The sequence below is a fragment of the Equus asinus genome, chromosome 23 (assembly GCF_041296235.1).
Source record: "Equus asinus isolate D_3611 breed Donkey chromosome 23, EquAss-T2T_v2, whole genome shotgun sequence".
Taxonomy (NCBI): domain Eukaryota; kingdom Metazoa; phylum Chordata; class Mammalia; order Perissodactyla; family Equidae; genus Equus; species Equus asinus.
In genome coordinates, this window is record NC_091812.1 from 18,294,503 (window position 1) to 18,320,846 (window position 26,344).

General features: G+C 44.8%; 1 protein-coding gene across 12 annotated transcripts in view; it reads right to left on the bottom strand.

Moving 5' to 3' along the window:
* Window positions 1–26,344, bottom strand: part of NTRK2 (neurotrophic receptor tyrosine kinase 2) — a 346,251-nt gene that overhangs the window by 187,381 nt on the left and 132,526 nt on the right. For 7 of the 12 annotated variants that reach the window (XM_014827021.3, XM_070496007.1, XM_070496009.1 and 4 more), the window contains one exon: window positions 20,830–25,872. The exons of the other annotated variants lie outside the window; for them this stretch is intronic. In XM_014827021.3, the coding sequence (XP_014682507.1) occupies window positions 25,835–25,872 (38 nt within the window). In that variant the 3' untranslated portion in view covers window positions 20,830–25,834. Of the gene's footprint in view, window positions 1–20,829; window positions 25,873–26,344 lie in introns of those variants that run through there. 12 annotated transcript variants of the gene reach the window in all.

A 26,344-nucleotide genomic window follows, 5' to 3' on the forward strand; every position in this document is an offset into this window, starting at 1 on the left:
TATTTTTAATCAATGAAGCAGAAGGTAAACAGTGCTGTTCTATATTTTAAAGATTAGAATTGTTTATTTTGAGTATATAAGCTATTCTTTATTTTACTTTAAATTATATATTCAAAATAAAAGTTCACAGAATAGTATACGTTATGGAAGAAAAGTAAAACTAGGTAGGTAAATTCATTCTTCTGGTATTTTTTTTCTTTAAAAGCTTTAGAACAACTTTTTGCATTATAAAACATGTGCTTGCTTTTAGTAGAAAATTTGAAAAGTGCAGAAAGTATAAAAAAGAAAATAAGAATCACCTATAATCCCACATCCCATAATTATTAACATTCTGATGCTTTTATCTCATTTTTTCCACGTAAAAAGTAAGTTCAGAATTATAATGCGTAAGGAATACACAGGGAGTATAGTTTAATATTCTGAACTTTTTACTTAACATTACTTTGTGAGCACTTTACTGTCTTTGGAATTCTACCATCATTCAATTATCATTCTGATATAATTGAGCATTTAGGCTTTCTTTAACTGTTGTAAATTACACGGAGAGTATCAACTTTGTACACATAGCTTCCTCCCCCTCTCTGTCCCTGTTTTCTTCTGGATGTCCTGTAGTGGTCCCTGTTGTTGTTTTCCTATTTGGAATGACATTTTTTTACCATTATATTGTCTAACATTATTGCTAACATATGAGTGAACTATTAAATAATCTGTTTGGGATCCAGCCAGATTATAGAAAATTGGGATTCAATACTGGGTTTGTAATTTGTTTCTCTACCATTTTCTAAGCACTCACAATATCTATAAATATTATATCTTTCCCTTTTTCTTAGATAAACCACTTATATTCATTTCATGTCTTACTCCATTAGCTAGAACTTTCGAGAACATGACAACATCATAGTGATTACGTACACATTCTAGCGTTGCCTCAGGTTTTAGTGGGAAAACTTCGGAAATTTCACCATTCATTCTGATGGTGACTGTTGGTATAAGATGCAGCATCTTTATCATATACACAAGGTGTCCTTCTCTTCTTAGACTACTAATTTGTATAAGTTATTTAATTTTGTCAGTACCTAAACCAAATGGAGATTTGAAAAGAGAAACAGATTTTCTTCTGTGACACTGGATTCTTGGCTTATCATAGTAGCATGGGGTTATTCTTTTATTATTAGGTTGTTTAAAAAGTTAGCTGAAGTTTTATCTTTTTACGTCTAAAAGCCCTCTCCATTCCATCAGACAAAAGTTCCTTGCTACAAAGCCTTTCTCCAATACCTGAGATTACCTAGCACTCACTGAAGACCCATTTGGTTCCAGGCACAGTTTCTAAGCACCTTACATGAATCTCTAAACAATCCTATAAGGGAGATCTTATTGTTATTCCCATTTTATGCTTGAGGGAGTGTGGGCACGGAGAAGTCAAACCGTTTGTTTCAGTTCACACAGTCGGGGAGTGGCAGAATTAGGACGTGGACTCCCAGCAGCCTGACACTGGAGTGTGCTCTTAGCCACCACAGCCATACGCCCTAGTTGGAATCACAGCTTTATCACCTGCCACCCAGGTAGCCTTGGGCAGGTTACTTCGCTTCTCTCAGAAGCAGTTTCCTCATCTCTAAAGTGAGCATTACAATAGGAACAACAGTACCTACCTAGCAGCTCTGGCGTGGAGCTCTCCATGGCTGGCATGGAACAGACACTCAATAAAATGACAGTTAACATTTCTTATTAATTCTTTTATTTACTTAACAAATACTTATTGAATGCATACTCTTGGTCAGACATTATTCCGGGTATCTAGGAAACAACACCACCATCATGGAACTTCTCTTATAGTTTATTCCCAAATTATTTAAGGTTATATTATACAATATTATGCTCTCCTACTGGCTCCCAATCCATTATCTGCACTTCTGAAATCTGAAATGTTCCAAAAGCCCGAAGTTAAACTCATTTGGCTCTAAAACCTGCCCTGAACGGCTGTGAGGTTATTTGTAGACTTTGCTTATTCCAGTTGGTGTGACAAGTCTTCAGTTTCACTACAGAAATGTCACTGAACATGACGACAAAGGGCTCCCCGAGCCCCAGCAGAGGTGGTATTCACTGTAGGAACCATACTGCATTTCTAAAACCCAAAAAGTCCCCAAATCCAAAGCATCTGGCTCCAGGGGTTTTGGATAAAAAAGTGTGGTCCTGTATAATTTATGATAATATTAGATTATGCTAGAAAAGAATCACATTACATTCTAGTAGAATCTAATAGTGTGATCAATTTGTTCCCTCAGTTAGAAGGCAAGTCCCTTGAAGGCATTGACTTCTTGCTCATCACATCGTCTCCCACAGTAACTCACATGCTCCTAAGGCCCTGGTGGGTTCTTGATAATCATTCCACTCAAATTAATTCAATCCGAGAGCATCCTCCTTGATCCAAGATATTTTAGTTCCCTGAAGGGCGACTTCCCTCAGACAAAAGCATCAACGTAGCCATCATTTCCTAACGAACGGTGGGGCAAATGGGCAGGGCAGACCACTGGTAGCGCTGCCCTTGACTTGCATTTCTGTATACCTAGAGATGATTTTCTGCCTTGTATCAATGTGTTTGGCCTTAAATATCTGAAAAGTAGTTGTTTTATTAACAAAATGTTCAAAATATATCAGCACATTTTAATGATTTTACTTCTACCAGACACTAACTCAAAACGTTTTGTCAAAGAGCAGAACCACGGCATTCCTTCAAATGATAAGGAGCTCTGGTTCGCTGAAAGATGGCCTCAAGTTGCGATGGGATCCAGCCTTCCGCCTTGGCACCAGGAATGAGCCATTAAATCCTGTCTTACACTCCAACCACAGGGCCTCCTTGTGTTTCTGGAGCTGTTCTGTCTTGTCAATTGTTTTGAGTTTTATATTAGATTAGGATTTGCTAGCATTGCAGGGGAAGGTGCCGAAACTGCCTCAAGCAAGCTCTATAAGCCAGGAGTAAGAAGAACAATGACATTCACTACTTTCACACATTATATCTTTCAAAGTAATTCCACAAACATGATTTCAGAATAGTTTCTCATCAGCTGGCTTCCCCTGGTCAGCCTTATGTCGCCATTACACACATGGCTATCTTCAGCACTGATGTACAGGGCAATGATTTTGAAAAATTTTATAACAAGATTATTATAAAGGAGACGGGCGGGGGGCATCTTGGATATTCAGCCAACCCAATGCATCATCTTTGGATTTTTTGTAGGTTCCTGTTTTCCTGTCTGGATCTCATAGTGGCAAACACCAGAAAAATTGTCCCATGGTTCTAGCATCTGAAGGATACTTCTTTGCTGTGGAGAAGCTCACTATTCCAAAGGCAGAAATGGCTGCCTTTCAGAGGCAGGCTAGTTTCACCAACAGAACATAGCTTAGCACATTCCAACTGCAGTGCAGCATCATGCACAGATCAACACTGAACACGTCTACTGTGAGGACTGATAATGATGATGGGTCAAGCCAGGAAAGGTGCCTTGCACAGGGCCAGGTACTCAATAATCACTGATTGATGAATGGTGGCAGCTACTAAATGCTACTCTAAAGAAAGCTACTCTTGAAAAGATATGTAGGTTAATCCACGGTTCCAGATCACATGCCTGGGATTGAATTGTGGAAGTCTTTCTTAAGGCAAGGGCGGCTGGAAGAGTGGGAAGGAATGCTTAAGCAGTCGTTACCGGTTTCCCCTGCCAAAGGAACACCACTTACCCAAGAGAGAAGACTAAGCCATACCCACTACAAGGAATGGAAATTATTTCCTGGGTAAGTTGGGCAGTGCTTTTAGTCTATTTTGCCTATGTTTTCTGGTATGAGCTCAATCAGGTATGTAATTTGCACTGTCCAATGCCAAAGGAAAGGCGGGCTCCCAGTTCATAAATTATTAAGTGTTTCAAAATGTTAACAGCAGAGCCTTAAACCAACAATGCAGCCCTTCTGTGGGGGGCTGAGTGTGAAGGCACAGTTTCCGTCCTGGGAGACTGGCCCTGAGTGCGAGTAACACTTTGGATGTAATGCTCTGGTTGTCCTTCTTGTTACCTGTAATTGGTGGGCTCTTGGGGTTGCAGGAGCAGAGCTAATAACATGAGCCAGAAAAGATGAGGTCAATTGTCTTACCGGCTGCACAAGAAACACTTCCCTCAGATTAGAAAGGAAAAGTTAGTAGGACAACCCAGGAGTTCCTAGAAGTTTGAGGCTGTGTTGACCTTGATAATCAAAGGAAAAAATGTGATTAGGGATTAACTTCATGTGGTAGGATATAAAGTTGTCCCCTCCTTGTGAGCAGAGGCTCAGTGAAGACCTGCTGCCACTCTGGGGCTCAGGTCTAATTACCCGGGGAGGCAGGCTCCAGGACACCACAGGGCCTGTGAGCCTGGAGACCTGTTATTAACTTCGAATCAGACACTTGCCATTTTCAATTTGTTTTGACTTGATTTAACGGCCTTCGTAGGTAGGATAAATGCAGGATGCCCAGCTAAATTTGCATTTCAGATAAACAAGAAAGAATATTTTGTGTAAGCATTTCCCAAATACTGCATGGGATAGAATTACATTAAAAAAATCATTTGTTGTTCATCTGAAATTCAAATAGAAATGGGCATCACGTATTTACTTACTAAATCTGGCAAGCCTATTGCTAGGCTCTTGATAGGTTCCCCCGCCATATTTTGTAAAGTTCTAGTAAGAAAATGTCAACTTCTCCCAGCTGAGTGAGAATTTCAGGGAGCTGACAGGGTAACCCCGCAGACAGAAGCCACCGTGGCGATTGTAGTGAGCTGCCCGAGGGGAAGGGAAACAAACTAAGCCGTGCCCATCCTCACCTGGGCATTCTCCTGCAGCTCTCCACCCTCCCTGCACCCTGGAATCACCAGGGGAGTTTACAAACATTGACGTCAAGGTCCTGACCTTGGAAATCCTTATTTAATTGATCTGGGCGGTAGTCTGAGCAGGTGGAATTTTGAAAGCTCCCCAGGTGAGAACCATCGCACTAAAACCTCAGTGGGTTACCTGATTTGGTTTATCAAGGGAAGTCACTATTAAACCCTCAAACACATATGTCCTCAAAATCCAAGGGTAAGAAATTGATCGGACATTCACTTTAATATCTACTGGACTGATAATGTCTTTTTTTTTTTTTCACGTAAAGCACTAAAAGCACAAGGTTAGTCTTATCCAGTTCCAGTCGTTCTCATACATTAGAATCCCCTGACTCAGGACGCGTCCCCAGATGTTTGTATTTACTCAATCTGGAGTGGGTCCCAGGCATAAGTAGTTTTAAAAGCTCTCCAGGTGACTCCAGTGTGCAGCCCAACTGAGGTCCTCCTCCCAGAACAATGGCTCTCAACCCTTAGTGTGCATCAGAACCAGGTTTGGAGCTTTTTAAACAGGCAGATTTCTGCCCCGCCCCAAACCGCCACCACCACCCTGTGAGGCCCAAGAGTAGGCCCTTTATCAAGCTGGTTCTGCTGCAGGCTGCTGTTGGAGAAAAGCGGCTCAGGCTGTGGGCTCCTCCGCCACAGGAGTCCTCCTCAGCCCTGCTCGGCCTTCGCAGGGCCTGACAGAGAGGCGAGGGGTCCGCACACACTCCATTCTGGGGCTGCAACGCTCACTAATATTGCCTTATGGTTCCAACAAGAAAACCAAGGGTTGGGGCCAATTCCACACATCCTTCCATGAAGCTGGAGCTGCGGACATTAGTGTGATATCTTTAACACATGCAACAACAAGAGCTCGTCGTGTGACACCGCTGCGCCCTTGCTGCTTCCACATCTCCCGCTTCTGGATACGTCCATCCAGGCTGCCCTGCACCTCCATCCTTCAGACATTCCACCATCCTTCTGGGGCCAGTGGAAACGCCAGCTTCCCCATGAATCCTTCTGTGGATCTCCACAAAGCAAGAAATCGTGCCTTTTTGTTCATGATACCCCGTGGTTCTTTAAACCTCTTCAATGGTGTCTATCTGATTGCACCTTGGCTATGTTTGTTTTGTAAACTTAAAATTCTCTGTGAGAGTATAAACCTCCTGAGGTTTGTCTCGCATCTCTGTATCCCTTTAAAATGCCCAGCATCACTGTGTGAGTGTCAAATGCTTGTGTACTGAATTAAACTGTGATTGTGAACACGGCATCTCAAGCCTGTAACTAAGACTCAATGAAACCAACCATATTTCAAGTTGGAGGGAGAGCAACAGAACTAAGGGAGAATACAGGAGCATCAAGTTTATAGAATTCATGTTCTGAAGGTTAGCATAACAGGAAACTGCTAACGCCTAAGACAACCATGATTTCTGGACATGGCAACAAATGCAGTTTCTGAATCTTTTGGAGTTGATTTGGATCTTACCATGAAGAATAATGTACAAATTTTGTTTTCTGAGACTGTGAAAGACCTCCCTATTTGAGCTAAAATATCTTGCTTTGTTGGAGGTTTATCTCACTTTGAGTCTGGGACCTTCACTGAAGCTCCCATTCTTGAAGAAGAGGGAACTGGAGAATCTCTGAAGTCTGCGCCCATCCAGGGGCGCGTGTGCTGACCATGACTTCTGTCGGGTTAGCGTCCGTCACCTGGCCTGGGCCCTGATGTCTCTTCTTTTCCCTCACAGTCATAGGAAGCCCTCCAGGAGTGGTTAAGAGCATAGACTCTGCCAGCAGAGGCCCTGATTGAATTCTGGCTACGACACTTACTAGCTCTGTGACCTCAGGTGAGTGACAGAGCCTCCCTGGGCCTCAGCTTGCAACTCTGAAAAGCAGGGCTAACAGTTGTATCTACCATCAGTGGTCTCTACTGTGACAAGCCTACCTCATGGGAGTGCTATGAGGGTTACAGGAGTGGGCCCACCCAAAGCACTAGAACCACCTGCACCTGTAAGGCCCTCTCCTGGGGACCCTCCAACATATCAGAGCCCCAGGAGGCTAGACACATCACTCTTTCTTATTGTCAGTGAATACACACACACAACCACAGAACCACAGGTAGACATGTAATACAAAACAGCATATAAACACTAAAGCAAAGATTAGGGAAAAAATTTTAAAAATTCAATGCTAACAAGGGTGCTAAGAGATGGGCATTTTTTATACTTCTGATACAACTGCAAATTAGCCAATGTTTCTTGAAAGTAAAGTAGCAATGTATTATAAGGCTCTCAAGAATATTAAACCTTATGACCAGGAAATGTTATGTCTAGAAATCATTCCTAAGGAGATGAAACAGAGACATGGACTATGGTTTATGCCCAAAGATGTCCATTACGGTATTATGTTTAATAAAGAAATTGATACTATTTAAATGCCCAGCACTAGAAAATGATGAAATACATTATGGTTTATTCACAGGATGAAATACTATGAAGCCATGAAAAAATTTTATTTATGAGAAATGTTAATTCCATGAAGAAATCTTTATAATATACAGTTCGGTACATATGACAGGAACTAAAAAATATTTATATACAATATTATTTCAACCATGTAAAAATTATATGTACAAAAAAAGTAAAATATTTCTGGATGGCAGGACTATAGAAAATTTTTACTTATTTCTTTGTAATTTATATATATTTTAAAAACACCATACCAGTATAGTTTTAAAAATCACTTGGGAAAGGAGGTAAACACAGAATATGGATATCAGGATTAGTTCATTACCATTGTATAGTAATTTCAAAATTTTTTTTATAATATTGAGAAAAGCTTCAGAGATTAAACTGCTCCTACCTGAAATAAGGTATGAGCATATCTGTAGGAAAACGTACCTGATTTATAACATGTTCTTTCTCTCCTGTAGGCTGAGAACAGTTCAAAGAAAGATGAAAACAAAAAAACACACAAAAAACCATTGGGTCGCCCAGCACAGCACGACAGGGAGAAAAGGACAGGTCAAGGAGCACCCAGGTCATGCCAGCTTCAAAGAGTTATTCATTTGGGGACTGTTTCCATCACGCTTCTAACCAAGACTGCCACTGTTTAAACATCCATAAAGACTCCGTAAAACCCTGCCTGGGTTTAGATGAGATGAGCGCATGTATAACCTTCTGGGTATAGGACACCGTGCACAGAGTGTGACGGTCCTGGGCACTGGCAGGGACTCTGTGGGCTTGAGTCTAGCGAGTGTGAGATGCAGCACAGGAGGCGTTGGGAACAGTGGGAAAGACCAGATGATGATGGGGTCTGACTGGCACAAAGCATCTCCTACTGCCAGAGCCACTGTGACTTTCCATATTCAGCATAATTCTATGTGAACCCCAAATAACTTAAACCTAACCGAAAGCGGGCTGGATGATAGGGGCCACTGTAGGGTGGGTGTTTCCTAAACCACCCCTATTCTGGAGCAGTGACAGCCACAGAGCAGCCTTGTCCCAGATGTTTTTGATGGCATATCCCCAAGAATTACTAGTGTTTCCCCCTCTGATAGATAAGAAACAAAACATACTCGAATTCAGAGAGGAAAAAAAAAATCCTTGCTATCTCTTGTGGAGAGGCAGTGGCCATCCAGGAGCTCCCAATACAAAAGAAAAATATAGAGCTTAGTGAAGAGGATTAAACTACCCCATCCATCAAAGGCAAAAAAAAGCCTCATAAATCCGTGAACAATCCCCAAAGGCATCTAACGGACCCCACCATCCATCTTAGAATGTCACAGAGGAGCGCGTGCAGGTCTTTGAGACGTGCCTTCCATCACAGCTTCCTCTCACATTCCATCCAACAGCCACGCGACATGCAAATGGGCGAAACATCACCTCCAGTGAGGCCAACAGAAAGAATATTTAACAACTCAGGTCCCGAGAAGAACTTGAGAACAAAATTGGTCTAGTTGTTCCACATAGGGGAAATGCAGCCATTCTAAACTGTGGGGTAGCGTGGCTGAGGGCAGAAATCCCGTTTGGGAGTCCACGGTGTGAACTTGCCCTCAGATGAGCTTTGTTTGATTACTCCATTGTTTAAAAAAAATCTATGCATAATGTCAACATTTTAAAATCAGGAAATTTCATATGAAAATACTGATTTCTGGCTTCTCTTTAAAAAATTGAAATGAAACAGACAATCCTGGTAATGGTCCACATTCTGTCAGCAGCAAGGAAGAAGTGACCCCCTGCAGGCAGGACAGGCAAGGCCCCAGGAGCCCAGGGCACTGAGGGCTGTCTGTCTGCCTGGTCCTACACAGGCGTGGAGTTTCTAATCCCTGAATCACAGATCACACGAGGAAACATGATAACTAAATATCTCACTCTTCTCCAGCTTGCAGAAGAGACTGACAGGCATTTCTCTCTTCCCTTTCTTTGAACTTTACTAGCCAAAAAAAAAAAAAAAAAAAATCAACCAATACAAAATTTCATTTCATTTTTTTTAAAGAAACAAATCATATTGAGTTAGAGACACAAGAGAGATAATTCTACTCTTTTGGGTACTAATGAGTCCGTCTGAGTTCTCTTTGGGATGGATAAGAGAATCCATCTGTTTAGAGGGGTGAGGTGGAAGGTGGGAGGTTTGTCTTATTCTCTAGAAAATCTTCCCCTGAAGCCTGACTCTCCCTAACGACAAGCAGAATTAGGGACAAGACGCAGATCTATGGAAATGTAAAATTTTCCTGTCATAAGAATAAATCCTGAAAGATAAATTTTTACCTTCAACATAGAATGAAGTTATAGCTCTTTGACAAACGATGTTCTGGGTTGTCATGACAAGTGGGCCTGTTAGAGGTGTGCATAAAGGGGCCTGCCCATAAATCAGGACGTTTTAGGAAGGGGTTAAAACAAACATTTCTGGATGATTCCCAAGACGTAGTGCCAAAAATGTAATTATAGACATTTGTATCAGTCTGCCATAAAGCATGACAACTCCAATTTCACAAAACGTTAATTAAAAAAATCTATTAAGCCTGTGTCCCCCTGAGAGAAATTAATATCACACCTAAGGTTGGGAGTCAGTGCAGCTCAGAGGCTGGGAAAATTGGATGGCAAAGTCAGAAAGGGGGCTTCAGAGCAGACTAATCCAGGAGCAGCCTAGTTAAGACTTTGGGCTAGTTCTGACCCTCAAGGGAAGAAACGCTGAGGCCAGAGGACAATGCCTAGAGCCTTTCTGGAAGCTTGAGAGAACACGAAAAAGAAATCAAAGATTTGGAGATGGAATTAGAAAGGAAAAGCCGCTAGATGGAGGTTAGTTCACCTGAAAACCCAGGGATGAAGCATGGAAGAATCGCTCAGTCCAGGAGGACACAGACAACAAGCGGTAATCATTAGCAACTTCCAATGAGCTCAGGAAACATGAGAGTTAGCTCCAAATCAGACTTTGGAAAAATGCTTCTTCAGGTCAAGGTCATGACATTCCAGTCCAAGGGTCGTAAATTGGCAGCCTGCAGAGCCAAACTGAGTCCAGAGACAAGTCCTGTCTGGTTTGCACAGTGCTCTTTAAAAAATGTGCAGTGTTTGCCAACATTTAAAAATCAGGAGACTGCACAGAAAATTCTGGCTTCTTCTCTTTAAAAAGATGATTTGGCAGCAATAGGCCTGGATTCTCATGTGGCAACTGGAGCTGGGTTCCCAGAACAGAGGCTCCATGAGGACAAGGGGTTAGCCTCGTTCCAGCCTGTGGACTCAGCTCTGAGAACAGAGTGGGTCACGCAGAGGGTATTGAACAAATGGTTGCAAGGATGGATGAGCAGCAGCTGCCCTCTTTGGAGAAGGCGCACACTCTCCCTGGGCTCCCTGTTGAGACTGTTACCTGCCGGGCCCCCAAAGGCATGCTCTGTACTATAAATGTTTCCTAAGTGGAGACTCACGTTGCCTCTCCATGTGAATTCCCCACAGAACCCACTCTAGTGGCCACATATGCAGGCCATTGAAGTGAAATGATAATGCAATAATATTCTTTAAGGCTTTTAAGAATAGTCAAAAAATGAGCTTCCTTTAAAGGTTTGGCATCATTGTCCATCCTGCAGGCAGAAAGCTGTAGAAAAGTACTTGCCAAGCCTCCTCCAGTGCCTGAACAGAGCAAGTGCTTCTGACAGGCTTCAGATCTGATCACTTGTTTATTCATTCAACAAACCTGGAGCCTCTTCTAAGTGCTAGGATGACTAAGGGCCATGTGATATGTCTTTTTCACCTTGATGTCCAGAGATTTAAATTTTTATTAAGTGAATGAATGAGTAATGAGAATCTCTATAAACAGAAACTATATCATGAGTCTACTATGTGCCAGATTTACATATTTTTCACTAATCCTCACAACCTGTGTGTTAGAAATTATTATCCCTATTGTATAGAAAAGAAACTGAGACTTAGCGAAGTCAAGGAATAGGTCCACAGCACGGGTCAAATGGGGATTCGAACTTAGGTCCACGAGACATCCACACCATGTGCCTTCCATGATGCTACCAACCTCTCGGCTAAACTCTGTTCTCAAGTGGTGGTTCACTTGGAGGTGGTTCAATAGTGGCCTCCAAAAAATGTCCAGTTCTAACCCCGTGAACCTGTGAGGGTGATCTCATTTGGAAAAAAGAGTGTTTGCAGATGTAATTAAGGATCTCGAGATGACATCACCCTGGATTTAGAGCGGGCCCTAAATCCAATGACAATTAAAGAGGAGGCGAGAACAGAGAAGCACAGAGAGAAGAAGGTGATGTGACGGCAGAGGCAGAGCTTGGAGTGACTGTCTACAAGTCAAGGAACGCCAAGGACTGCCGGCAGCTGCCAGAAGCCAGGAGGGAGGCATCAGACCCTCCAGAAGGAGCCAACCCTGCCAACACCTTGATTTCGGACTTCTGGCCTCCATGACTGTGAAAGGACACATTCCTATTGTTTTGAGTCACTGAGTTTGTGGTAATTTGTTACCGCAGCCCTGGGAAACTAACACATCCGAATATTCCTGGTCCACGTATCAGTGAAGGTCCCCAGAGAACTTAGCCTGTCCTGTTCACAGGGGGGATTCGGCTGCACTCAGGGTGCGAGACCCTCACTCATCTTCCTTACCTCAGACGCTCCCTATTTCTGGTCAAGCCTTTCAGCCTGGGGTCCCACACAGCTTTATCCAGAACATTCTCACATCTCGACAAAAGTGAACTCGACTGAGAATTACAGCACAGTGAGTACCTCTAACGGAAATGGTATGTGGTCCAGTGCTTTGGAATAATTCAATTTCCTGCAGCAATAGAGGACCCAGCTCTCCTCAGGAGATGTTCAAGCATGGCACAACACTCCTACGGGAGTATAGGAAAGAAGGTATTGTTTCTGAGCGGGATGGGCCTCTGACAGATGAATGCAGAAGGTGGTGGGAGGAAGAGGTCCCCAGGTGGAGCAAGCAGCTTAAGGAAGAGGAAGAGAGGTCGGGGACGGGGAAGGCATGGCTGAAAAGATGGCCCAGAGGTAGAATGTTCTGGAGTTTGAATGTCCTTTTGAGGAGCTTGGACTTAATCTACTTCATGTGTGAGTGGCAGAGGTGTGTGAGTACTAGCTCAAGTCTGTATTTTGGGGGGAAAATGCTGGACTCTGGGGTGGAAGCATGGTGAGAGGGGGTGTGAAGACCAGCCTGTCCCCTTGGAGGGCCTGGAGGAAGGCAGGGGGTGGGAGTGGGAAAAATGGGGCAGGTTTGAGAGATATGGGGGAGCAAGACTTGGCTTGATTTCAGGAAGGAATCCAAGAGGTGAGGGGGAGGAAGCTGTCCTGGCTAACCCAGAGGTTTGGAAGGATGAGCAAGGCCCTTACCACAGCAGAGGCCACAGGACAAGGGCTGAGCGGGCAGATGTGGTGGATTCAGTTCAAAAAGACAACTGATCATTTTTGCCTCCAGGACCCGCAAAGTCCAGAGACGTCCGGTTAGCAGATGGTGGGCAGCTTCTGCCTTCTCTCTCTGCTTCTGATGGATTTCCTTCCAGGGGGAACTAGTTGGAGTTTAGAGGGAGTTTCTTTAAATTAAATACATGAATAGTTTTAAACCCCCCAAAGGAAACAGTACACTCTAGGTGTGAATAATCTAAGATGCGTAAACCGCTGGCCTATTTCCCGGAAACGTCCACCTCCCTAGCAACAGGGCAGCCATGTCTCATAGCCCAGGACTCAGCATCAGGGTACAGAGCGTGCAAACACTGCCTGCATCTCAGGTGTGGAATCGCCAAACTTAGTGAAGGGAACTTAGAGCTGGGAGTGCCGCAGGCTCGTCGGCGCCTACTCAGGACTGTCCAGAATGTCGCTGGTTCCAGAGCGACCTCCTCGCTTCCATTGACCTGCCCCTGCTTTCTCCGGAGAGCCGTGCAGTCCTCCCCCAATGCAGTCCTGGAGGAAAGACGGGCTAGGAGTCTGGGGCCCACACACCAAGCAATCAGAGTCTGAGCTAACCTGGACACCATGCGGATCTCACTAAGAGGCAGCGGAGAAGAGCGTCAACAAGCACTGGACTGGCCTGGAGTCACAGATCAGTGTTTGAATTCTGGCTTGACCTGGGGTTCTTGTTACCTGTGGACTGGGGAAAGTCACAGATCTCGGTGGTGGGCCGTGCTGAGGTCGTTGGGTCCATGCTGGTGCTGTGTGCGCCCAGCAAGGGCAGCCCGCACCTGTGTCTCTTTCCTGGAGGATCGCCCCGAGCTGCCAGGGCCCACTTTGCCTGTTGTGACCCTCAGCCACTGACTGTTGGGTCCATGAATATGAGTCCAACTTCCAACTCTCTGAGAGGCCACCCACACTCAGGTGCTCCTCCTCCACCAGGCTTTGTCTGAAGATTGCTTAGTGCCCCCTTCTCTGTGCTGCTTCCTCCGCTCCCCCAGGCTGCGCTGGAGCCCACCCTTAATAAATCACTCACAGGTGAATGCTCATCTCAGTGCCGGCTTCTAGGAAGCCTGAGCGAAGACCAGCATCTGCTTGAGGCTGTGGTTGAGGAACCATATCTTAAAAGCAATGAGCAGAATATCCAGCACAAGGGCCACAGCAGGCAAAATTTGGCATAAAGACATGTTTTGTTTGGCTCACAGAGACTTTAAAAAATGTTAGGGGCCTTGCCAACATTTAGAAACTAGGAAATTCCACACAAAACCCCAGATCTCTCCTTGTGTTGAAAAATCAGAAGATTCGGCTACTCTGAGCCTGCATTCCTGTGTGACAACGTTGACAGGGGCTGGGGGCAGCTCTGTGTGTGCACGGGGCCAGTCCATGAGCCCACCACTCATTCGCGTGACCCGTCTGGTCTCTGTGGTCATTGGAGTTGGCAACCTACGATCTAGCACACAGAAAATACTCAATAAAGTCTGTCGCGTCCAAATAAGGCATCATTTTTCTTGAAAACAATTCAACTCGAGGGCTGCTGGAGCCCAGGAGTGAATAATTGTGTAAGATGATGCAGCGCTCTGTTCCACTCCAGCTCTTTCCTCATGCCTGGAGAGGTCAATGTACACTTCCATAAACACTCTTCCGAAAGAAGATGAATCAATAACAAGAGCTGCCATGATAGGAAATTTGGTTGACGGGGAACACAAACTGAAGAGAAATAAAATCGCTTGTGGTTTTAGTATGTAGGCGAGAAAAACAAAAACAGGTCTTAGTTTCAGATGTTGTTTTGTGTTGCTATAAATAAAAGGGTGGCTACAGCTCGAAAATGACATTTTAAACATTTCAAAATGTTGATTTGCCTGGTCTGTGTACTTCTCTCTTCTTTAAAGAATGATTATAGTCGAAGCCCTTTAAACCAATGTAACTGGTAGTAAGTCATTTAAGGAAGCAGAGATTTCCTTAATCACTGGAACGCAGCCTTGCAGCCAAGAGTGTTCAGGTCACTGTCAGATGGGTCAGTATGTTTCACAGAGCAATGGGGAGCAGTGTTACCTAGTATATATTGGTCAAGTGGAGGTCAGATAAGACAGCCTCTATTGTCTGGGGGCACCTTGCAGACCTTTAACTTCAGGAAGCATAACTGCCAAAGGGCCCCAGCTGCACCCTGAAATCTTTCTCCGCTCTGAAATGCCTCCCCTTATTTGCACAGAGTCCATGCTCCTCGTGGGCTGCTCCAGCACCAATGACTGAGTGTGGGAGGCATAGGCAGACCCACCCTGGGGGACAAGAAACTCCTCAGCTGGTGAATTTTAGCTCCAAGACTCCCCAGCACCCTTGCCCATACTTTCTTGGGGTGCTTGACCTCCCCTTCCCTCCCTCTCTCATTCACCAAGGTCATACATGCGCTGCAGAACGACACTCCTGCAGCCTTCTCTAGCTCCTTCTCCATTTTCTCTTACACAAGAGTTTCTCCTGATTAAAATCCTTGCAGCTATAATCCCATCTTGGCATCTGCTTCTCAGAGGACACATTCTGCATTTGAAAATTCCTGCTGCTTGTATTCGGCAAAGTCTGTGGACTCTACCCAATGATGGGAGGCTCCCGACTTCCGTGTGCTTGCATGAATCCAAAGAAGAAAGTACCAACAAAGAGAACTTAAAACGAGTGGGCTTTAAGAAATTGAGTATGGAATTATGGGAAATAGGAAAAGAAAAAGGAGGGGGAGGAGGCAGGGGACACGGAGGAGGGGGAAACACCTGCTCGACAGTTCTTCCATTTTGACAATTTGCTACTAAGAAAACAGGCATCGAGGTCTCCTGAACCACAGCCCAGTCACACCTCTAGGAAAAACTCTCGGAGACTTTCTGGGTTACCTGTCTTGCTCTGGAATCCCAACTATAAAACTGCCATTTGGGGATGAGATACATCGTCCCTTAGAGGACTGCTGGCCAAGAAATCTTTTGTGACCACAATGAAGACCACAGGTTATCATTCTCAACAGCCCAAACCTCAACCTTTCCAATTGTCATTTTGTGGAAAGGAAAAAAAGGGGAAGTACACTGCCTATATGAAATATGTCAAATGTGCCTCATAACCAAGAAGAGAAAGAACACAATAATACACACACAGGCATGCACGCATGCACGCACACACTCTTGCTCCACTAGGAGGGTTAATGTTAAAAGGAAGCCTTCAGGCTGGTTATTTCATAATTCACAGCAAAACAGAAAAGAGAGACGAAATCAGCAGCATCGTTTATAAGCCCTGGAAAATCGAAGTTTCCAAGCTGTCATAAATAAGGATGGAAGGCTTTGCCAAGTCAGAAATTTTGCCAAGTTTGGAATCCACTCAATCCTTACATCTTGGAGCTCAGAACGGAACACCAACCTTTTGGGATTTGTAATCATTTCTTCTCAGCAAAACTTCTTGCTATTTATAAGTAAGTAAAAACAAAATGCAAAAAATACAATATGGAAAGTTTTTAAAGGAGCTGGGAGCATTAAAGCACGGTGAGCTCTGGGGAGGTGATAATGGTATAAATGGTATATGGACTGGGAGGGAATTCCCATTTAGTCACCCAGGGCTTACTGTATGCACTACCCCTGTTCCACGTGCGTGTGTGCGTGTGAATTACTGTATCCTTCCTTGTTGATGCCTCTCTCTCTCTCTCTCACACACACACAGACACACAATCTCTCTTCTATGCAAATATTCCACCCAACCACTTGTAAATGTTTAACGTGTGAAAATTAAAGAGAGGATAAAGCATATTGGTGTGTTTGTGCAGATGGAAAGGGAACTAGAAGAAAAGAAGAGGGGGAAAAATAATAAAAGAGAAAGAAAAAAAGAGAAAACAGGTACCAAGGGCAGGGATACCATTCACCAGTTTCCACTGAGTCAGGAAGAATGACAGCCCTCAAATGGAGAGCAGAGTTCTGATGGCCCCTCAGAGCCAGCAGCCCTGGGGTCACCCAGGAGGCAAAGGGAGAGTGAGGAGCTCAGAGAGCAGGGCCTGGAGCGTGGATTCCACAGGCAGCCGGCTCGGATTTGTGGGACCTTGGACAAGTTACTTAACTTTCTAAGCCCTTGTTTTTTCATGTGTGAAGTACGGACAAGAATGGCATCGACATTACAGATATTACCATTAGCCCACAGCCCACGGGGCCAGAGGTGGCAGCTGCTTTGTTTATTTGGTATCTCCCAGCACCTGACTCACTGTCTGACCAAAAACTGACCAATAAATATTTTCTGCATTTTGAACAGACTCAATGCAAGACGAAACAAGAGCATGCATTAGAGAATTTAGCGTCTGTCTCGGTTGAGGCCGCCTCAAGGAAAAGAACTCGCCTCAAGAGATGCAGGGATGATGCAGAGAGGTATGAGCAGATAAAAGGAACGAACCAGAAATGGTGAGGCATGGGAGACTGACCGCAGAGGGAAGGCTTCCCCGCCTCCAGGGCTGAGGGACAGATGGCAGGGCTGCAGATGTGGAGGGACGAGCCCTGTCAGGGACAAACCTCCATGAGTGGGACAGGGCAGACATATCCTGACCCTTCTCCTCCACCTAAGACCTGCCAGTCACCCCGCCGTCAAACACACCAGGAGCCAGCATACTACCTGGGCCAAAGGAAAACACGGCACGCAGTTCAACCATATTTAGGAAGGACGGCGATGGAGAGGCGATTAGCCTCCCTTGGGCCCAAATCCTAAGTAAACGCAGAGAGAAAAATCTGGCAAGGGAGTAATCTTTGCAAAGCCTGAAGCACCCTAATAGGCTATGTCTTAGTTCAGGTAAAAACCTACAACTCCCCTAAAAGGTGAAACAGTGCTGGCGACTTGGTACTTCCTACTCCAGCTCAAGGGTCTTTAGTGAAATTACGCGAACTTACCTGAAGCAGAATTCTAATCCTTAAAGCAAACAGCTGTGGCCTACATTTTTATTTAACGATTCAGCAAGACTAATTACTGTATGACGACAATTATTAAAAAGAGAGGGGTGACAAATAAACACGAAAGAGGCTTTTTCTTTGCTCCTGGGTATCACAATAAACATTCTAAAAGAAGAGAGAAAGGGAGAGAACTTACTGGTCATTAGTTTATGGTCGGGCAGAGATTTTAATTCCATAAACACAGGCCCGGGGTCTTGTGGTGTGTGAGATGGGACTTGACCAAATGACTGGGAAATTAGCATGTGCCCTTGGCAGTCTCTTTCTGTCCCTGGCTCCCAGACAGGACGCTCAGGGACAGGAGCGACGACGTGACCGAGCTGCTCAGATGCTGCTCCGTCTCCCTGTGCTTCAGGCAGGGAGCAGCTCAGGCGTTTTCCACCACCTCGTTCCAATGTCTGGATCGTCTTCATGGAGGTGGCAGAAAGTGTCCTCACATGTACCTTGCCACCATGCCCCTCCCACCCCCACCCTCACTGAGGTAGCTTCCCTCACCATCACTCATCGGAGAGTCGGCACTGCTCCAAATGAATGGGAAGGACTCAAGTTCAAGAGCGACAAGAAAATTCACTTTAGAATAATCAAAAACAACAACTCCATCTTCGGTAACAATGGACAAAGCAACACGGTCCGGGTTTTCATTAGCTAATTAGCACTGAACACATACTGGGCACAACTTCTCTGTTTCATAAGGTAAAATTGAGAAAGTACGTGCCAATTTCGCTACCCTGCCAGGTACTTGCAAGTCAGGATCTGCAAGGGCTTGGTTAGTGGCCTATGGGGACAGTGGGCGCCTCCTCAATGATTTCAGTCAACCTTGGAATTCTGTTTTTTCACAACAATAATCTCTGCTTGGCCACTAGCATGGATAGAGTGACTGCTGGACAATGGCATGGCCCTGAGGGTGCCCCAAGCACCATGCTGGCCTCACCCCTGTCCTGGCCCTGCTCATGAGTCCAGCCCATACAGGGCAGCCCCTCGATCACCCTGTTCCTCAGTTTCCTAACTTTTAAAATGGGAGCAATATTATCAATGGCCTGCTGGGGCTGTAGGGAGGACCATGAATTAATATATGAATGAATTAATACATTAGCATATGTTTTAATATTTAAAACAGTGCTTGGTACACAGTGAGGAATCAACGCCCATTAACTATCAGACCCTGTGGTAGCTCTCGCTTCAGAATGTGTCAGAACAGGAGGTAACCACAGTAAAGGTACTTCAAATTACGTGCTGGGAAAACTTCAATGCCGTTTATTACAAATGATTTAACAACAAGAAAAAAGCCCAAATTACAAAATATTTTAAAAAAAATGAAATTTTGTCACTTCAGACATGAAGTAACTCCAACTAGGCCATCACGAGTCGCCTCCTAGAGCTGTGAGAAGAAAGTAGGTGAGCAAGGAGGAGAGAACAACCTAGTGGTTGTACCTCACAGCCTGTGAACACGTTTCCAGCACTTGGGGGACTTGAAGCAAGTCTCTTTTTCAGCGTCTCCGCTAATTTGTCTGTTGTTTTTATTGTTAGCCAAAGATTTTCAAACGGATCCTTCAAAAGTTAAAGTCAATGTAGACCCGATCCAAGGGATCAAAAATTCTAAATTAAAGTGAGAACAGAAAAGGCAGACCATATTTGGGACATGCCCATCAAGGCTTTCTCTTCCAGAATCCTCAAATTAGAGACGCCATTCAAACTCACAGAACTATCAAGACACAGACCCAAACAAATTGTAGCCTGTTATTTTATCAAAATCAAATCTGAGGAAGAATCAACGTGAAGAATCGCCTGGGCAGGGTGAGGGATGTAGGAGCAAAATCACAACAGCTCCTGAGAAAGCCCCAAAGTGGCCCACGTGGCTTGGACCACGTGCAGAATGACCTAGTGGGTGAAGCCCTTTCATTTCACTCCATGAGTTGCACCCACGCAATCACCATGGGACCAATACGTGCAAGTGAGTCTGTGATCCCAGGGCATTTACTGCAGCGTAGCCAAGCATACTGCAAACTCAAGTCTCTCAACGTGTTTTTATTAGTGACGCCCAGTGGCCCCCATGCGCCATCTCATGCAACTCTCGGAAGAGCCCAGTGGGGAGGCACTGTTCCCATCATCATAATCTCACTTTGCAAATGAGGAAACCTAGCGTGGAGCAGTGAAATAGCTTTCCCGAGGTCAGTTAGCTTGTGAGCATGGCTGGGATTCAGAGCTGCGTAGTCTGGGTCCAGTGCCCACCGCCCTAAATTATGATACAACCTCTAAATGGCAGTTGAAACCTGTTCTCCACTCAGCAAGTTGAGAAGGGGTTTGGAAAAAGCACAAGTCTCCAGCACTACGCAGGCTCTTGGAAGAGGCTGGTGTGCTTGGCTTGATGAGACATCCGGTCACACTGGATCAGTTTTTCCAACATCTAAGTCTTCAATTTGGAGCAAAACCCTTTCAAGGTTACCAGAAGGTGAAAGCAGGCTCAATGAATCAGAACTGACTTCCTACAAACTTTGCTTTTAGGTCCTATCCTGAAAACAAAAAATGAGGAAGGACAGCGTGGCCAGCTAGGAGATAGAGACAAAAGGGACGGGAAGTATGGGGACCACGGTAACAGGTGCAGTTTGGTGGCGTCTCATGTCTGTGTTCATTTGTCCTCCTCCCCCTCCCTGTCGATGAAAGCACAAGTCATGGTGTTCATTGACTACAAAGTCCCTTAACATGGAGCGACAGGGCACTGAGTGTATCCTCCTGCTGGGACCTGGGTCACTCGGAGTTTTGAAAATCCCAAAGGACTTTTCCACAGAATGTAGGTTGTCTTTTTTAAAAAAAATTCCCTTAAACTTTTCGTTTGTTTGTTTTTTAGGATTGCCTTTTATCCAATGAAAATATATCTAGTGAATGTATAATTCACATTGCTGGAAATGTTAAAAGCCTTTTTTGGGGGAAGAGATCTATTCTAGAATCCATTGTGGGTTTGAGGACTCCCCCAAACTCTAAGTGACGTTTCTCACGCTCTTTCTTCTAATCCCTTCAGTCTTGAACACCACCACACACACAGGGTGACGGGATGTGTTGGAGGAAGGGGGTCAGGTGTATGAGGCCCTACAGAGAATGCAAGACACGTGGAAATGAATTATAAAACTTTATTGGCTTGTTAAAAAAATGAATGAACTCAGCAAGTACATTTATGGTCTATCCAGATTGTTAAAACAGCATTTAAAAATAAAATAAAAAATGATTATCCATTATTTACAGGAAAAGTGAAAAAAAAAATGACTTTAAAACCTGGAACAGTGTGGGGAAAAAACAGGGCCTGAGAATGATTCACAGACTGCCCATGGATTACAGCAAATGGATTTGAACATGAAATGAGTGAATCCCAAGGATTTCTCTTTCTCTGGAATCTCTTGCTATTTTTTTTTCCTTTCAGTTTTATTGGGGTATAATTAACAAATAAAATTATAAGATATCTAAAGTGTACAATGTGATGATTTGAAATACCTAGACATAGTGAATAGAATATCTCTTGTTATTTTATATTTGTTTGTACTCCATTCATAAATGGATTGTCTTAAAATAAAGGTGATGGAAAAATCTCTGTTCTTTGCTTCTCACATATTTTCCTTTTCCATGGAAACTAAGACTTCAGATACAGCCAATGGCAACCTATGTCGGCTGCTCGCTAGCGCCCGTCTCGAGGCCACACTGCAGCATGAGCCGGCACTAAATTCAGAGTGATCTCACTATCAAATCCGATGGCTGGAGGCTCCTCAGTCCCTGAGGACCAGAACAAGGCAACTGGCTGCCTCGAGCGGAAAGCTGCCTTCTGTGACAGCTGTTTTCATGTCACTCTCTGGGTTTGGGATTCTGTTAACCTAATTCAGTCTGGCAGCACCCCACAAAAAATGGCATCCATGCCCTGTCCAGGAGAGCCCTGAACCTTCCAGGTGCCCTTGAATAAATGTGACCTGGTTCCCAGTGCTGCAGGCGTGTGGACGCAGCAGAACACACTTAACAGCGTGGCTGCTTCTGCCTAGTCCCCTGGGAGTCAAGCCTGCTGAGTGGCACAGCCCCAGGGGGCCCCACTGACCTCCACTAGATGAGAACGGCACAGCCCACGTGGCTGGATGCTGCAACCCTGCAAACACCCTGGCTTATATGAAACCTCTTCTCTTCAGCTGCTCTCCCTCTACATCTAGAGTTTGGACAAAACAAGAAGAAATGAGTGTCTCCTGTCGTGTGAGGAAATTAGATGGAAACCAAGGGAGGCGTTGTGGACAGAACGCACTGGAACCAGGGGCAGTGGACCCTGGCTGCCCTCCCATGGAGGGAGAGAAGAGTGAGCACATGTCTTGTTTAGTCCTTTGGTTCCATTCCACAATGAAAAAAGAGTTGTGTGCAAAGCAACCAATAAAGCACATAAAAATAAACTCTCAGTTTGTCTTAGAGTCGAGTTAGAATGCCAGAGAGAGGGAGAAAAAAGTCAGGTATTTTAAGTGAATAGAGAAAAGAAAGAGGAGAGAGAAGGCAGGAGCGTGCCCTCACACCTGGCTGTGACCCGACCTCCTGACCCTCGAGCTGTGCCCTCCTCAAACTGCCCAAGCACAGCGGCCTCTGCTCTGGGGAGGCGCCTCAGCCCTACCCACGCTGGTGTAACTCAGGATCCATTGAAGGGTTCGGAGCCCAAAGCAAACTCCCTCTGCTCTGGGTTGCGGGGTGGGGCTGAGACTATTTAGTTCTCATCGCTACTCTCTACTCCTGGAAAGAACGCTCACTGGGTGGAAAATGAAACCTGTCCCTGCTAGAGACAAGGAGCGAAGCCCCTGCATGGGCTGTCTCCCCTTCATATGTGGGGATTCGCTTTTCCTGTTGAGAGATGGACCTTCTTTGGCCTCAGACTGATGGCTCATCTGATGACAGGGGGAGCTCCTTAGTCCATCTCAGCTGCCTTGGAAGGTCTCAGTGGGACCCAATTCAAGATACAGGGCCTCAGCTACACCTCTCGAAGATGATACAGCTGTTTTCCACCGACCAATGGCCGCATGGGTACATTAAGGACACCTATGAACAGGTCCCATCTGAACCTGGCCGCTCCTGAGCAGGCCAGGGGACAGGGATCCCGGGGAAAAGAAAACGGGAGGAAGGGCTCACCAGGTTGCCTCTTGCCTCATGGAAGTAGGCCCAATCAGAGGATGGAGGGAAAACTGCCACAGGAGGGCTCCCAGGCAGGGAGAGAGAGCAGCGACAATGAGTGACACAGTGCAGATCAGTGAGGGGCTAAACTCAGTGGCCATTAAGCTCTCAAGGGCAATGTCAGGAGGTACATTTGCAAAGGAAAGATAGGATACAATGAAAGAACAATAATCTTGTTTTAAGACAAAAGTAGCAAACTGGCAGCTCACAGACATGTTTTGTTGGCCCACATAACATTTTAAAAATAACTGAGCCAACTTTTCAAAAATAAGGACATTTCACATAAAAATCCAGGTTTCAAGTTTCTCTTAAAGAATCAGAAGATTTGGAAACCAGGAGGCATGAGTTGGCTGGGGCTGGTGACAGGGGCCCCTCTGGGGTGGGTGCTCACTCACCCAGCACACGGCATTCACTGAGGACCCCCACCTGGCATGAAACGCCAGATCCTCACTGGAAGGCGACAGACTCGATGTCAGCAGAAATGCCGCCTATCATTTTCTAATGCTGTGAAAATACGTGATAAGGTGTCTTTGGGAAGCTCTGAAAAGATCTCTTACAGGGACATGAAAAGCAGAGGGTGAAAGGGGTGCTCTAGAGGACAGAAACGAGAAGCTATGCTACTGACTGGTCTTCAGAGATTAAAAAAAGGAAAAGCAAAGAACACCAGAACCCTATGAAACAATTTTCTAACAGCCTGCTGTTTTCATGGTTCCCTAGGAGATGTCAACTGCTTTTTGATGTATTAAATTGCTTTATCTGTCCACTTCTCTCCATTTTAAAACAAAAATTCACCCTGCAATTCTTCTAGCTGTTGAGTACAAATATCCAAGTTTTTTTTTTCCTTTTTGGTCTGGGAAACTTACAAAATAGTCCTTGAACAAAGAATCACCTTTTCATGGCTCTATGGAATAATATGTTTTAAAATAAAGTGTACTGAATGCTGATATTTAAGAAGGCTGTCTGTCCTGACAGCCTCTGCTTGGCTCACAGTTCGAATTTCATTTTTCTGTCAGGGTTCAGGGTTTCTGCAATTAGCTGGCCTGTTTGTAAACCAACACCTTTGGGAAAGACCAAAATCTAAGTAGTGACAGGAACTGTCATTGAACAGCGAGCAAGAAAATGGGAACTCAGAAAATATTCAGACCTCCCCACACCAGCTGAGGACCAGTTGCCCCCACACTCAGACGGCCTTTTGGAAAGAAAACTTTTGAGAACAAGCAGCCTGTTTATGCCTCAGCAAAACTGCCCCTCTTCAGGCTTGGGCTGGAATAGCCAAGTTAAATGCTGTAATCCATAGGCCTCTGTGAACGTCTGCATCGGGCGACAGCATATTCAGTGGCTAATGTAAAAGATACAGTAGAAAAGACTCATCGTGGGCCATCTTTTTATATCAAGTGGTGCCTAAGTGGATCCTGGTTTATTAAGATTAATGCCTTGATTACACAGGATTCAAGACAACGTTTCCAAACACGTTGGACTAGTTAAAAATCTATAAATCCTTAAAGCTGAACTGCAAAACTTGAGTAACTATTTCGCCAAAAAAAGAATTTTTAAAAACATCAATAAGTTTCCAATTCAGCCATGGCATCCATGAGCATGCCTTAACAGTAAGAGTGGATGGTGTTTTCGAATGAAATGCTCCAGGCCTGGCTCTGAAGTTCCCCAAGCAAGCAGGGTATGAGGCGAGGGGAGAGGAGGTGGGGCAGGGCAGCCCCGACCTCCTGAAGGACAGGGATCCTGCTTGGTGCAGACTGAACAAAGCAGACCAAGGTCACCGTGATGGTCAAGGGAGTGACACAGGTGTCCACAGTAAGACTAAGGCAGGACACAGGATTCTGCAGCTCTACGGCTGCCCTCTCAGCAATGAGGCTGGACGTTAGCAAGCACACGTTCATTAGCGATCTGCCACCTCTGTGCTGCTGGGGTCAGGAAGGGCTGCCCTGCCTGGGGACCCCAGCAGTGGTGCGGTAGATGGTAGGGGACTATCCTTCTTAGAATATCATCTCCTGCTCGCAGCAGGCCAGCCATTCTGCTCGCAGGCCTTTTCAGAGTAGAAAAGCTGCAGGTCTTCACGGGAACAGCATGATGCTGCGGCCTCCTCACTCTGTAAACTTCTAAAAAGCAGGTGGATCGCAGAGGGCAAATGAAAGAACAAATGCACCATATGCATATATTTCTCTCTTATAGTTTTTCTGAAACTGACTATGCCTAGCCTAAATCTATAGCCCTCTACCCAACAGCTTCTTTTTTGTTGGTCTTTTTTCAGCCTGATGAGAAACTTTAAGGAAATCCTTACGTTGATTGCATGACTCTGGACCTTTATTGCCAGTGAAGGAAAGAACCTCTCAGTGACATCACCGAGTTCCCACAGCGACGATGTCCATGCCCCTAACTCTGTCAGTCACTGTTGTGGATAGGAAAGTGAAACTTTCTGAATTCAGCACTGATTAAACAACAACAGAAAACGATGCTAAAATATGCGTTAAATGGAGATTAAACTGTTTAGTGTGCACTTATATCTGTCCCTAAATTTAGATTTTTTTAACTTTGCAGTTCACCTTTAATAAACAGAAACAATAAAAATCAATACATTTCCAGTACAGTCAAACAGCACCCCTTTCAGAAGGGAAGCATAATCCAAAGGAATTTCATTTCAATTTTGTATTTGAACGATTGTAAGAACAAAAGAGAAGCACTGATTTAAGACGTTTTCTTGAGCTTCTGCTTAGCTGCCTGTGAGCCGCCTCTGCACTGGTGTCCCCAGTCACAGCTCACAACGTCTGCGTCTGCGGGCGTCCTGCAGGCACCACCCACAGCTACCAGAAAACCCCAGACAGCAGCCCTTCCCGGGGGAGGCCACCGCCGTCCCAAGAGTCCAGCTTACGAGGCAGCATCCACCCACAAGCACACAGCCCCTTCTCTGTCCTTTCCTTTATTTCAGCTACCCATCCAGGGGGATCTTATGAAACAAAACAAAACCTAAAAGAAACACAAAATAAAACATGAGTCATGCTCAAAAGAAAAATCAATGGAAATTAACATATAATCACTTTTAAAAGAACATGATAAATAAACATCAAAATTAAGACACAACACGGAATATGCTTTAAAACATAAAGTGGTATATAATAACAGAACAGAAATTGGGAGAAAACAGGCATCTCATTATCAAGCAACTTAGTTTTAAACTTAAAACCGATTTTACGTGAAACACGGGAAAGAAATGGAAAGGATCTCTGTCCACAGCTCCACCCACAGCCGCGTGGGACGCTGACATCTTCATCTAAGGAGGAGAAGTCTGTGTGCAATATAGATGACCCCTGAAGAATTTTTACATACAGGGGAAAAAAATAAAACTCAACAATATCTACCCAAGTCCTGATTTTCTTTCCCCACCTAATTTTACAAAATTATTTGTAAAATAACTGATTAATTACTCAGCAAATGGATC